General features: G+C 45.7%; 1 protein-coding gene across 4 annotated transcripts in view; it reads left to right on the top strand.

Annotated features, from left to right (window-relative positions):
• The first annotated feature begins 395 nt into the window (after positions 1–395).
• Positions 396–14,072, top strand: part of PUS7 (pseudouridine synthase 7) — a 57,135-nt gene continuing 43,458 nt past the window's right edge. The window contains exons 1-6 of one of the 4 annotated variants that reach the window (XM_077863993.1): positions 399–491; positions 1,091–1,197; positions 7,789–7,946; positions 11,801–12,233; positions 13,646–13,730; positions 13,858–13,959. In XM_077863993.1, the coding sequence (XP_077720119.1) occupies positions 7,892–7,946; positions 11,801–12,233; positions 13,646–13,730; positions 13,858–13,959 (675 nt within the window). In that variant the 5' untranslated portion in view covers positions 399–491; positions 1,091–1,197; positions 7,789–7,891. Of the gene's footprint in view, positions 492–868; positions 1,014–1,090; positions 1,198–7,788; positions 7,947–11,800; positions 12,234–13,645; positions 13,731–13,857; positions 13,960–14,072 lie in introns of those variants that run through there. The other 3 variants (XM_077863994.1, XM_077863996.1, XM_077863995.1) reach the window with 3 other exon arrangements.

The following is a 14,072-nucleotide window of genomic DNA, read 5'->3' as shown; positions in this document are numbered from 1 at the left end:
ACACCGAACGTCGTCCGGCCACCGCCACTTGCGCCGTCCCCGGGGCGGTCTGACGGGCTCCGGTGCACGAGGCGATCACTGCTCGCCCGGGGAGGCGCGGAGGGAGGGCGGCGGGGAGCCCGCACCCCTGCAGCGCGCGGCAAAGCTCCGAGCCTCGCCTCCCCGCCCCTCCCCGAGGCGCGGGGACGCGGGGGGCGGGGCTTGGCGGGGGCGGGGCCTACGTGGGGCGGGGCTTCGGGGGCGGGGCCTGCGCGGGGGCGGGGCCGACTGGCGGCGGCGCGTCGCTGCGCGGCACGTGTGAGGGCTCGGCCGCCGGCGGGCCCACGCGCGCTCCGGGCTCCGCGGGCTGGCGGCGCTGCTGCCGCTGCCTGTGCCGGGGCGCCCCCGCGGCCGGCTCCTCCGACTGGCCGCCGCCGCCCTCCTGCGCCGGGAGCCGCGCTCGCCCCGCCTCGCCGCCCGGCCCGCGCCGCGCCCGCGCTCGCAGGCCCCGGGTAAGTGCGCCGCCTCGCCGCAGCCGCCCGGGCTCCGCGGTCGGGCCCCAGGGCCCCGCCCCGAGCGGCCGTGCGCCCCGGGAAGGCGTCCCGAGCCCGCGGCGCCTCCGTGACGGACCGAGCCCGCGGGGGCGCGGCGGGAGCCCGAGTCCGCTCCCGGGGGGCCGGGCCGGTCGGCAGGGGGCGCCGCGCGCTCCCGCCTCCCCGCGCCGCCCGCCGGCCGCGCACCCACGCCGGGCGCTCCCTGCCGTCCTGTGCCCGCGGGCCGGGAGGAAGCCGCGCCGGGCCCCGAGCCCTTGCAGCTCCGGGGCTGGGGGGGCGCCCACGTGCCGGCCGCGTTTGCATCCGCGATTACGCGCCGCGAGCCCGCCGCACGCCCCGTGGGAGCCTCCAGCCCTGCACCCGAGGCGCCGCCGCGGTGCGTGTTCAAACTCAGCGGCGCCGAGTCCCCACCGCCTGCCCTGCGCGGGGGTGTAGCAAAGCCTGAGCCTTAGCGCCTGGGTCACTAGCGCCTGCCGGGAGGTAGGATTTGTTGAGTTTCGTTTGTCAAATTTCCGATCCGGTGGTCAGACCACTTTTCTTTTCTCTTTTTTCTACAGGATTACGAAGGGCTTTTGTTTCAAGTCTCCAATCATCTGTGAAAACAGCCATGCCCCACTGGTTTGGGGATGCTTTGAGAATTGAGTGATCAGTCAAAAATCAGCGGGTACGCTCATACTGAAAAGGGGATGCATAGGCAGGGATTTTGTTCAGTCGTTAGGCAAGTAGCCAGCAGTCTGTATATATTAACAATTCCTTTTGAACGTATCTCTTGGTAGAGGCAGGAGCGATACAGGTATTGATAAAACATGGGTTTTGCCCCCAAGTAGGAGAGAGAGATTTCAGTCCAGCTGGTCTGTTTACTAAGATTGCTCTAGCCTCAGGTCCTTTACATGCGGTCCCACTGCCTGGAACTCTCATCCATACCTTTTCGTGTCTAGTTCTTCCTTCAGGTCCTCTCTCAAAGGACACCTTCTTAGAAATGCTTCGTTAAAGAGCACCCCTCATCCTCCCCTTCCCTTTGCACTGCCTTATTGATGCGTGCATGTTTCTGAGATTATTATTTATTGATGCATCCTTATAAATAAATGTAAGCTTAGTGAGGGCAAGAAATTGTCCCTTTTTCTCAGTGCCTAGAATAGTGCCACACTCATAAAGGGTGCACAAATATTTGTGGAATGAATGAACCTAATGGACTTCATGATTTTGCATGTTAGAGTATAGTGTGCGCTCTGTCCTGAAGAAGGTGCTGTTTATTGTGACCCAGAGGGATTATTGACAGTTTGCAGGGGGTGGATGCATTTAAAAATTGGAAGTAGTATTCTAAACATAGGATTCAGACTGATACACCTTTTTTTTTTCAGATGTTCATCTTGCAGGAAATAATGTTAAGGGATTATCAGTGTTGTATTACAATTTTGAATATGTTAAACTTTTTTGTGTCATGGGTGTAAAGGAAGCTTATCGGTGAATCTAATATCCTAATGAGAAAGATTTTAAAGTATTTTTTAAATTGTAATATTCCTTTTTTTTAAATTTATTTATTCATGAGACACACACACACACACAGAGGCTGAGACACAGGCAGAGGAAGAAACAGGTCCATGCAGGGAGCCTGATACGGGACTCGATCCCGAGTCTCCAGGATCACACCCTGGGCCGAAGGTGGCACTAAACTGCTGAGCCACCTGGGGATCCCCAAATTGTAATATTCCTAATCTCATTTGGGTCATTTGGAATATAAAAGATACAAAACCCCATTGTTTTATTACTCCCCTCAACAGATTGTGTAGGACTTTGAAGTTCATGGGTACCAGTAGCTTCTTTCTCTTCTTGGCTGTAGAATCAAGCTTCTGGTCTACATTACTTGACTGTGATTACTATTCTGGATCATGTATTTGTGCAGCATACCATTTCTTTAAAAACATTTTTTAAAGTACCATTAAAAACTCATGAAACTTGGACCTCCCACCTTCCTCCCCTCTTTATTTTTTTGATTGTTATTTATTTATTTTAAGGATTTTATGTATTTATTCATGAGAGACACAGAGAAAGAGAGAGGCAGAAACATAGGCAGACGGAGAAGCAGGCTCCCTGTGGGGAGCATGATGCGGGGACTGGAACTTGGACTCGATCCAAGGACCCTGGGATCACTACCTGAGTCAAAGGCAAACACTCAACCACTGAGCCCCCCCTTTTAAAAAGCCAGTCATGTTTTTACAGCTTTGAGATACAGTGCTTGAATATGCATATTTGGGTTTGTTTTTTTTTTTAAGATTTTTTATTTATTCATGAGAGAGAGAGAGAGGCAGAGACACAGGCAGAGGGAGAAGCAGGCTCCATGCACGGAGCCTGACAGGGAATTTGATCCAGACATGGGACTCGATCCAGACGTGGGACTTGATCCCGGGTCTCCAGGATCATGCCCTGGGCCAAAGGCAGCCCTAAACCCCTGAGCCACCCGGGCTGCCCGAATATGTATATTTGGATTTTCCTGAATGCCGAACTGATTTTTTTCCTTTTTCTTTTTTTTTAAGATTTTATTTATTTATTCATGAGAGACAGAGAGTGAGTCAGAGACACAGGCAGAGGGAAAAGCAGGCTCCATGCAGGGACCCCAATGTGGGACTCTATCCTGGATTTGAGGATCACGCCCTGAGCTGAAGGCAGATGCTCAACCGCTGAGCCACCCAGGTGTCCCCAAAACTAATTTTATTAGGAAAATCATACTGGGGCAGTCAGAGTGGTTTTATCTTTCTGATTGAATTCTTCCCAGCCTCTTAGGTTCCTCGATCTGCTCCCTTCCTCTCATTTAAAAATTACTGCATTTTATTCTTCGCTTTTATATAGTTCTTGCTCGTGAAAACGATACTAATTTGAGTTCTCTCTTTCTTGGTCCAGAAGTTTGCACAGCTGTTGTGTAAATACATTTTTGGGTTCTAAGCCCACTGAAAAAACTTAGCAAAATATATATTAACAGATCTCTAATCATTGGTGCTATGTATACTTTAATAATTAATGTGTGATAGAGCCATTTGCTAAAACAAATGAAAACTATAATTTAATTTGAAACACAAAAGTGAGATTAGTTAATGAGCTTGTCTTTACAGTTAAATATAACAAGAAAAAGATTTTGGGCAAGTGTCCTCAAGTATCAAGAAAAAGCCTGCCAGAAAATATTAAAGGCCCATTTATTTAGTGCTGTTGGCAGTGCTGTGAGGGTCTCTTAAAATTAAATGGTATTTGAAGGAGGAAACCATGTTTAATCATTAGCCCAGAGAACAAAAGAAGCATAAGAAGCTTTGTTTTCCCCAGACTCAGCGATACAGTTCTGCTGTGTAAATCATCCGTAATAAATATTAATGACCAACAGTTGAATAGAAAAAGCTATTTCAAAAAAAATAATAAATAAAAATACAAAAAGAAAGAAAGAAACAGTTATTACAGGGATCCCTGGGTGGCTCAGCGGTTTAGTGTCACCTTGGGCCCAGGGCGTGATCCCCAGGTCCTGGGATCGAGTCTTGCATCGGGCTCCCTGTATGGAGCCTGCTTCTCCCTCGGCCTGTGTCTCTGCCTCTCTCTCTCTGTCTCTCATGAATAAATAAATAAAATAAAAAAAAAATAGTTATTACAAACCTTTGAGCAAGTCATCATTTTTCTGCTTTACAGAGAAACCCCAGCATAGAGGGGAAGTGACCCACGTATAGTAAACAGCAGAATCTATATGGGGTTGAAGCCAGTGGGTGATACTTTATATGCATGGTTGGCCTATACTCTCATTCCAGGGATGGTAGGCATAACAGTGCTCTTGTAAACTTTCTAGAATTTTATTCATGAAACCATTGATGTGGGCATAGAGGGGAGCAAGGAGTTGGAGTTTCAACCATATTCCAACTTAGGTGACTAGTAGTTGGTGGCAGCAACATCCCCTGAGGTGAGAAGTGCAGTCTAAACATGCACAAAAGATGTGTGCTGGTGGTGGGAAGAGATGAGCTCAGTTTAGGGCATGTTGAATTTGAGCATTTGATTCAGCCCTTCCCGGCTGGGTAAACTGGAGCAGATGTGTAATCTCTGGGGATGCTCCTGACCCCTGAGCCGCAGGGTTGAAGAGAGGCTTCAGCGAGTTCACTCTGCACGCTCTGCAACTGCTTAGCTGTCCTTACTGTTGCTTTGGGCCCCCAAACAAAGCCAGAAGGAAGTCAGAGATGGATCTTGGCTGGAAAAATGTGGGAGTAAGCAGGGAACAAGATTGGGATAGGAAGCTTAGAGATCCCCACATTTAAGGAGCATGAGACAAGGCAGGGAGAAGAGCACTCTGAGAAGCAGGAGAAAAGCAAGGAGTCAAAACAGTTTCAAGGAAGCTAAGCAGTGAACCATGTCCAGTTGGAAAAAGACGTCACTCAGAGCCGAGATTGAGTGGCTGTGGTTTTGGCACAAGGAAGCCACTGCTGAACTTAAACCATTTCAGTGGTGTGTTGGAGGCAGAGGCCAGGTCTTGCACTGAATGTTAGCTCCTCCCTGGCAGGGCGTTAGCTTGAGTTGCTGCAGCGGCTCTTCAGAGTGCCTGGAACAATGCCTGGTGTGGGTGCGTGGTGAGTGTTTGTTGAGGGGATGAAGGAGTGAGTGAGTGTTAGAATGACTGTGGACTTCTTTCAAAGGGGTTGCAATATTTAGGAAATGGTCTTGTGAATATGCCGGAACGAAATGTGTCTGTCAGAGGCTCCCCATTTTCTTTGTGAATGGCAAGCAGGACTTGGAGAAGACTGTAGTGACCAGGGATGGCTGTCCTAAGAGAGGAACTCCCCTGACCTGGTGTGGTTTTCTCCAGCAGCAACCAGGAGCACAGGTTTAGACAGTGGGATTGGTACTTGCTTGGGGTTTAATGAGACTTCTGGAGCAGGACCAGTGAGCAAGAGTGTTGAGTGGTGGCTAACAGGTATTGTGGTTTGGGACATTTGAAGAAGTGAGGGTATAAGAGATAGGGTCTTGGGACCAGTTTGAAGAACAAGTGATGGGAGGGAGCAGAACACAAGAATGGAAAAAAATCGGTGGTTGGATCAAACAGACTACTAGTTTGTATATCTCTTTATATTTGTATGTTTGAAATTTTTTTTAAAAAGATTTTATTTATTTATTCATTCATGAGAGACACAGAGACAGAGACATAGGCAGAGAGAGAAGCAGGCTCCACGCAGGGAGCCTGATGTGGGACTTGATCCCCTGTTTGAAATTTCTTAAAGTTAAAAGCTCAAAGTAGATGTGGTAACCTCCCCATGTTCCCACCACTCAGTAATTACCTGCCTCGTTTCAAGTCTATACCTGCTCCACTTCCATTCACCACTGGTAAATTATTTTGAAGCAAATTCCAGACTTCATAATTTTTCAACCATAAATATTTCAGTTTGTATCCCTGAAACATAAGGATTCTATTTTTAAATGTAACCACAGCAACATAATTGCACCTTAAAAAGTTGACAGTACTGGGGCACCTAGGTGACTCAGTCGGTGAAATGTCCAACTCTTGTCTATTCTTGATTTCGGCTCAGGTCAATGTCTCAGGGCCATGGGATCGAGTCCAGTGTCAGGCTCTAAGCGAGGACTGTGCTTGAGATTCTCTCTCCCTCTGCACGCTCTCAAACCTCCCCTCATGCTCACACATGCTCATGCTTTCTTGCTTTCTCCCTCCAAAAAAAAAAAAAAAAAAAAGTTGACAGTACTACCTTAATGTCATCAAGTATCCCTGGTATTTTTGTATCCCTGATTGAGTCCAACACTTTTTTTTTTGTTTTTTTTAGATTTTATTTATTTACTCATGAGAGACATACAGAGAGAGAGGCAGAGACATAGGCAGAGGGAGAAGCAGGCTCCATGCAGGGAGCCCGATGTGGGACTTGATCCTGGGTCTCCAGGATCACGCCCTGGGCGGAAGGCGGCACTAAACCACTGAGCTGCCCGGACTGCCCAACACTTTTTTTAATAGTCCACTTGTTTATTTTTTATTATTATTTTTTAATATTTTTTAAAGATTTTATTTATTCATGAGAGACACACAGAGAGGGAGGGAGAGAGACAGAGACACAGGCAGAGGGAGAAGCAGGCTCCATGCACGGAGCCCAATGTGGGACTCAATCCCAGGTCATGCCCTGGGCTGAAGGCGGCGCTAAACCACTGAGCCACCTGGGCTGCCCTTTTTAATTTTATTTTATTATTTTATTTTATTATTTTATTATTTATTTGTTTATTTATTTGTTTATTTAAAGAATAGTCGATTTGTTTAAAGAAGGATCCACTCATTGCATTACTTTGTAAGTTTACCTGTAAGTGCCTCTCCCTCTTTTTCCCCTTGTTATTTATTAGTTGAAGGAACTGTCTTTGTCCTTGTAGAGTTTCCCACATTCAGAATTTTGCTGCCTCCTTCCCTGTGGTGATATTTGACCTCTTCCATCCCTGCATGCCATCTAATCTGCCAATTCAACATCAAGTTCCATTCAGTAAGAACACTTCACAGATAGTAGCGTGTGCTTTCAGGGCCAGGCAGTGTGGCTGGTGGTCTATTTTTTGTGATGCTTGTGGCCATTTGTGATAATTGGTTGTCCAAGTCTACTATTTCCTTAGAGATACGCTTCTTAGTGTGTCTTTGATCTCTGTAGGCAGAGAACAGTTTCAGCACCTGTTCCAGGAAGTCTACAGAATATCTATCAATGCCTATTACACCACTCTGAATTCTCTGGCATGTACAAAAGAAGTAATATTCTCAAAGAATCTGCTTGAGTTTGTTTTGTTCCTGCTATGGCTACGCTAACTGCTTTGTCATTTCATTTCATCTTCATGGCAGCCCTCTGGTGCACATGTCATTCCCATTCTACAGATGAAGAGCAGAAACTCAAATTAACTTCCTTGGGCCAAAAAGGGAAAAAATCATGGTACCTAGGAGTCCACGTGGTAGTGCAGATGAAGGGAAGTAAAATGGGAAGATGTAGAGTTAATAGAGAGGAGGGCACAAGAGTTAGGACTCATTATGGCCTTCGGATGAGTCCTGAAGGACGGGTGAGGCCAGGGTGCCCTGAAACAGGTATGGAGAAGCTCCCACTGGAGAGATCTCATGAGCAGTCAGGCAGGAGACAGGTAGCTTTGGGGCTGGGCCTGCATTGTTGGAGGCATGTGGAAGATAATGATATGGGTCACTAGATGACGGGCGGTGCCAGAGCAGGACAGTGCAGACATTTCTGCAGAGGAAATAATTGATGTTTCCATCAAGGCTTCTGACCGTTGGTTTTCAAGAAGGAGCGTGATGAACCCTCTGCATTCTGGGAAGGAGGTAGACATCCTGCTGACCATACAGTCCCTGAGCCAGGCTGCGGATGTGGCTATTACTGGTTGTGCTTTCCTCTCTGCTGAGAATCCAGGCCTGGAAAGGTATGAGGATCTCCTAGTGGGTCCTGGCATGCCAGCTGGGAGCCTTGTACTGTCATTGGGAAGCCGTCGCAGGCTTGGGGTAAGAGTATGTGTAACATAGTGTAGTGCCTGGCTTCGGGGTGTCTTTAGGTACCTGCAACACCCCAGAACCGTAGGTGGACTTCTCCCACCACCTGATTCTCTGCCTGGGGTTTCTGTGGCAGGAAGAGCTCCCCTGTCCTCTCAGGTCCCTGAAGCAGAAAACCTGAGTCATCTTGGAGTGTTTCCTCTTTCTGCCCACATTTGCCATCCAGTCTTGTTTCCACCACCTCCTAAATGTCCCTGAATCCAAACTTCCTTTCTGTCGCCCTTGCCTCAGCTTTAGATCATGTTGTATTAATTTCTTGGCTCAATTTCAGCTATATATTCTCTCTCTCTCTTTTTTTAATCCGTCTTTAAGTTTTATTTATTTATTTATTTTTAGTCATCTCTACACCCAACATGGGGGACTGAAATTCACAGGCCCGAGATGAAGAGCCACATGCTCTTCGGAGCCAGCCAGGCGCCCCTCGGCTGCACCCTCCTACCTAGTCTTCCAGCGGACCCTAGTTTCTCTTTGAAGAGGTGCTGCAGAATCTTTCTAGCTCACACGTCCAGTGCTGGTTTGGTTTTCAAGATGGAATTCCCTGCGTTCTTCCTGGTGTGCCATCTGCCCACTCCCTGGCTTTAGTTCCAGACTCTCTCATTGTGTGTTTTACCCTCCACCAGGTGGGATGAGTTCCTTGGGCCTCTCCCAGTGCTCCTTGCTCGCTCATGCCTCTGTGTCTGCACATGCTATTCCGCCTCCTGCCCCAGATAGCCTCCGCCCCGCTTTCTGCGACCTTTCCTGATCCTCAAAACTTGGCTCAGGTGTTCATTTCTGGTCTTCCATTAGGAAAGAGGTCCTCAGGACGCCCGGGTGGCTCAGCGGTTGAGCATCCACCCCGGCTCAGGGCGTGACCCCAGGGTCCTGGGATCGAGTCCCACGTCGGGCTCCTTGCATGGAGCCTGCTTCTCCCTCTACCTGTATCTCTGCCTTTTATCTGTGTCTCTCATGAATAAATAAAATCTTTTTTTTTTTTTAAAGGAAAGAGGTTCTGACACCCTCCCCACCAGTACCCTCTGAGGTCTTCTATGTGTTTCCATAGTCCCCGAGTGACACCCCCATGCCCTTTGTATCTCCCTCCCTGGCATATGGGCTTTGTGAGGACAGCTTTGGTGATAAAAAGTGAGCATAAAATAGCATCGGCATTTCACAAACCAGCATTCTTTTTTTTATATACTTTGCTTAGAACAGATAAGGAATAAATGTTTTCTTGTTAGGATTATTATTATTTATTTTTTGTTGTTCATGAGAGACACAGGCAGAGGGAGAAGCAGGCCCCTGGGGGAGCCCAATGCGGGACTTGATCCCAGGACCCCAGGATCACGACCTAAGCTGAAGGCAGATGCTCAACCGCTGAGCCCCCAAGTGCCCTTCTTATTTGAGTTAGAGGTGATTTTGTGTAACTAGTTATGGTCTACTTCTGGTCTGGTTTCTTGATTTCTTTCGTTTTCTTTATTTAAATTTTTTGTCTTTCAAAGGAAAATGATTTTACTAGCATCATTCTTATCTTTTTTCTCTTTCTCTCGTTTTTGTTTTTGGTCACCGTCATCCTTTTTCCTTTCATTTTGTGCATGTATTTGTCTTTTTCTTTACTTTCCATTTTGGATTTTTGACAATGAGGCAAGATCAAATCTGGAGTCTTTCTCTCTCTCTCTCTCTCTCTCTATATATATATATATATATATACACACACACACACACATATGTATATATTTAATCTCTATATTCAGCGTGGAGCTCAAACTCATGACCCTGAGATCAAGAGTTGCATGCTCCTCCTGAGCCAGCCAGGAACCCCACAGATGTGGATTCTTAAACTTTAGTTCATTGTAATTATTCTGCTGTAGATGCTTCTGTAGTTGGGTTTCTTGTTAACTAGACCTTGGGGAACCTTAGAATATTAATTTTCTGCTCATTTATGTTCTTTATGAGTATGTTTACTAAGTTTGTTAGCATGTTAATTATGTCATCTCCCTATATAATTAACATAGGAAAACTTTTATCCTTTTCACACTAAGAGCATCAAGTAAGATCAAATTAGATAAATGTATTTATTTTGATTGCTACAGGTTACCCCTCTGGCAAGCTGCTCAGTACTGGGAAGTGTGTATGGCTTCTTAGACTTTCCCTCATTACATTGTGTGTTGGCTGGTTAAATGATAATCTGTGCTGTTTAAATTGTGGCAAAATTCACATGCTATGTAAAATCATCTTAGTCATTTTTTTTTAAATAAGATTTTATTTATTTATTTATTTGAGAGAGCATGAGCGGGGTGGGGGGGGAGTGGAAGGGGGGGTGGCCAGAGGGAGAAGCAGACTCCCTGCTGAGCAGGGAGCCGGATGTGGGGCTCAACCCCAGGACCCTGAGATCATGACCTGGGCCAAAGACAGACACTTGGGATCCCTGGGTGGCGCAGTGGTTTAGCGCCTGCCTTTGGCCCGGGGCGTGATCCTGGAGACCCAGGATCGAATCCCATGTCGGGCTCCCGGTGCATGGAGCCTGCTTCTCCCTCTGCCTATGTCTCTGCCTCTCTCTCTCTCTGTGTGACTATCATAAATAAATAAAAATTAAAAAAAAAAAAACAAAGACAGACACTTAACTGACTGAGCCACCTAAGTGCCCCCATCTTATCCATTTTTAAACATACAGTTCAGTAGTGTTCAATACATTGACACTGTTGTCCAATCAGAATGCAGAACTCTTTCTAAAGAGTTAGAATCTTGCAAACTGAAATCTTGCAAAACTGAAACACTATACCCATTAAACAACTCATGCCCTTTGCTTTTTTTTAATATGGTGTGAGTATATGTTCATGTCAGTAAGTGTATTTATGCACTATTTTTATTTAATCAGGTTTTTAAGATTTTATTTATTTATTCATAGAGACACAGCTAGAGAGAGAGAGGCAGAGACACAGGCAGAGGGAGAAGCAGGCACCATGCAGGGAGCCTGATGTGGGACTCGATCCCGGGTCTCCAGGATCACACCCTGGGCTGCAGGCGGAGCTAAAGCGCTGCGCCACTGGGGCTGCCCATTTAATCAGTTTTTTGAAAGGATAATAATCTATGTGAAATAAAGTTCAAGGGACCTGACTATGACATTCAGTAAAAACAGCAAGTCTCTCTGTTGTCCCCAGCCGCCCATACCCACCTTTCCCACTTTCTGTTCATGTTGTTTAGTTTATGAACCCAGGCATCGTGTTCTTTGTTTTTTGCTAACATAAACGCACTGAGGTGAGTATCCTTACAGCTAAACCTTGATGCACTTTAAAAAAAGTTAAACACTTTAATCATCTTAAAATAGTCTGAAAGTAACATTTCTGGGTCAAAGGGCATACATTTTTTTTAAGGTTTTTGATGCACAGTTTCAAATTCTACGCAGAATTTTTCTGTGCCACCAAAGGTATATACCAGCATGGGAAAGAATTGTTTTCTTTTCTTTTTTTAAGATTTTATTTATTTATTCCTAAGAGAGACAGAGAGAGAGGCAGACACAGGCAGAGGGAGAAGCAGGCTCCACTCAGGGAGCCTGAGTAAGACTCGATCCCGGGACTCCAGGATCACACCCTGAGCCAAAGGAAGACGCTTGACCGCTAAGCCACCCAGGCGTCCCAAGAATTGTGTTAATAAATGAATTTGAGGAACCTAGGAACAATGTTAACTGTGCCTCTACTGAAACCCAGCTCTTTATAGAAGTGATTAATTCCTGTTCTCTCTTCCTTCCTAAAAGGTTCTCTTAAATGTTTTCTTGAAGCCTTAAAAATGGAGATGACGGAAGTGACTGGTGTGTCCCTGAAACGTGGGTCTCTTGCTGTCGAAGGTAATGACAGCATGGCCCCAGCTGAGGAGGCAAAAAGACAGAAAGTCTTGGACAGCTGTCTGCCCACAGGTCAGGACGGGCTGGAGCACGGCTCTCCACCCACCAGTGGACATGTGCCTGGGCCACCTGAAGCTGTAAATGCCGGACAGGGTAAAAAGAACTCTGATGTGCAGTTGGAAGAAGAGGAAGAAGAGGAAGAAGATGGCCTTTCTGAGGAGGCTGAAGAAGAGGAAGAAGCCGAGAGTTTTGCAGACATGATGAAGCATGGGCTTACTGAACTTGACGTTGGCATCACCAAGTTTGTAAGTTCTCATCAGGGCTTCTCAGGCATCTTGAAAGAAAGGTATGTTTCATTTACATGTCAAGTTATTTTAGTTCTATTTGTTCTTCTCTTTACAAAGAAATCAACAATAGGTTCTTTTTTTTAAGATTTTATTTATTCATGAGAGACACAAGGAGAGGGAAAAGCAGGTTCCATGCAGGGAGCCTGATATGGGACTCTATCCTGGGACCCCAGGAACATGCCCTGGGCTAACGGCAGGGGCTAAACCGCTGAGCCACCCAGGCATCCCAACAATAATACGTTCTTCTGTTTAGCTTACTGTCCCTAAGGATTGTGTATTGATGGTCACCTAGGAATAGGGTGGAGGAAAGCTGCCTAAGTAGTCAGATGAAGCCACATAAACATAAAATGAGTAAATACAAATAATTTTTTGTGGCATGCCTTGCTAACATGTGAATGAATGCTGTTCACTTCTTTAACATTAATTATTTTAAATGATTTTAAGTTGTCTCTTGAAATGGTCTTCAGATCTTAAATTCTTAACTCTTGGGGATCCCTGGGTGGCTCCGCGGTTTCGCGCCTGCCTTTGGCCCAGGGCGCAATCCTGGAGTCCCAGCGTGGAGCCTGCTTCTCCCTCTGCCTGCGTCTCTGCCTCCCTCTCTTTGTGTCTATCATGAATAAATAAAAATAAATCTTTAAAAAGAAAATAAATAAATAAATTCTTAACTCTTTCACTTGAATGTTCCACATCTACAGTAGGAAAAAGGTAGTCTTTGGAGACACATGGATCTGGTTGTGAATCTAGTCCAGTCACTGCATTTACTTAACTCAGAGCCTCAGTATCCTCATCCAAAAAATGGATCCTAATACCACCTTGGGGTTTTTGAGAGGATTTTAAATAAGTGTGTAGAGTATTTAGCATAAAGGTAAGCTTCAGATTGGTTCATGATAGATTTATTGGGTTCTAATTTAATTAACCATGCCATGTTTTATGATTCATTCTAGTAAGGACTGCCTATAGTCTTAGGGTAACATTACTAAGCTTTGATTTATGCATTTCTCTGAAAGTATGTTCTAGAAGTTCAGAGGGTCTTTTCTTTACATTCTAATATAAAGTCAAGCTGTGGCTTAGAATTCATTAAGAACCCAGAAAAAAATAACTCCATATGAACTTTGAACTGAAGATTTTTTTTTTAATCCCTGTTTTTTTTTTAAGATTTTTTATTTATTCATAGAGACAGAAAGAGGCAGAGACACAGGCAGAGGGAGAAGCAGGCTCCATGCAGGGAGCCCCACGTGGGACTCGATCCCGGGTTTCCAGGATCACACCCCAGGCTGCAGGTGGCACTAAACCACTGCGCCATAGGGGCTGCCCTAAATCCCTGTTTTGTACAACAGCAAGGCTTACTGTTGATAAACTTTCTCCTAAAATTAATAGGAAGTAAAATGTTAATGCTTTTCCTTTTCATCAGATACTCAGACTTCGTTGTTCACGAAATAGGAAAAGATGGACGGATCAGCCATTTGGATGATTTGTCCGTCCCAGTGGATGAGGAGGTAAGAACAAATCTCCAACAAAAGTCACTTTCTGTATAAAATAGCATTTCCTAGAGAATCAAGAATATAGAGCAGTAACAGCTTTGAATTCTATGTGTGACTCACTGGGAATTTCATCATTTTCAAGGATCCTTCAGAAGATGTATTTACAGTTTTGACAGCTGAAGAAAAGCAGCGTTTAGAAGAGCTCCAGCTTTTTAAAAATAAGGAAACCAGTGTTGCCATTGAGGTAAATAGCACAAAAATGTATGGGACAATTTTTTAGGGTTTTGATTGCTTCTTTTTGTGTGAACATCTCTGTGTACTAGAAAAATTACAATAGTTAACAAAGGATGACCTTGC

Source organism: Canis aureus, chromosome 21 (assembly GCF_053574225.1).
Source record: "Canis aureus isolate CA01 chromosome 21, VMU_Caureus_v.1.0, whole genome shotgun sequence".
Taxonomy (NCBI): domain Eukaryota; kingdom Metazoa; phylum Chordata; class Mammalia; order Carnivora; family Canidae; genus Canis; species Canis aureus.
Note: the sequence above shows the minus strand (reverse complement) of the source record. Positions and strands in the feature narration are given on the sequence as shown.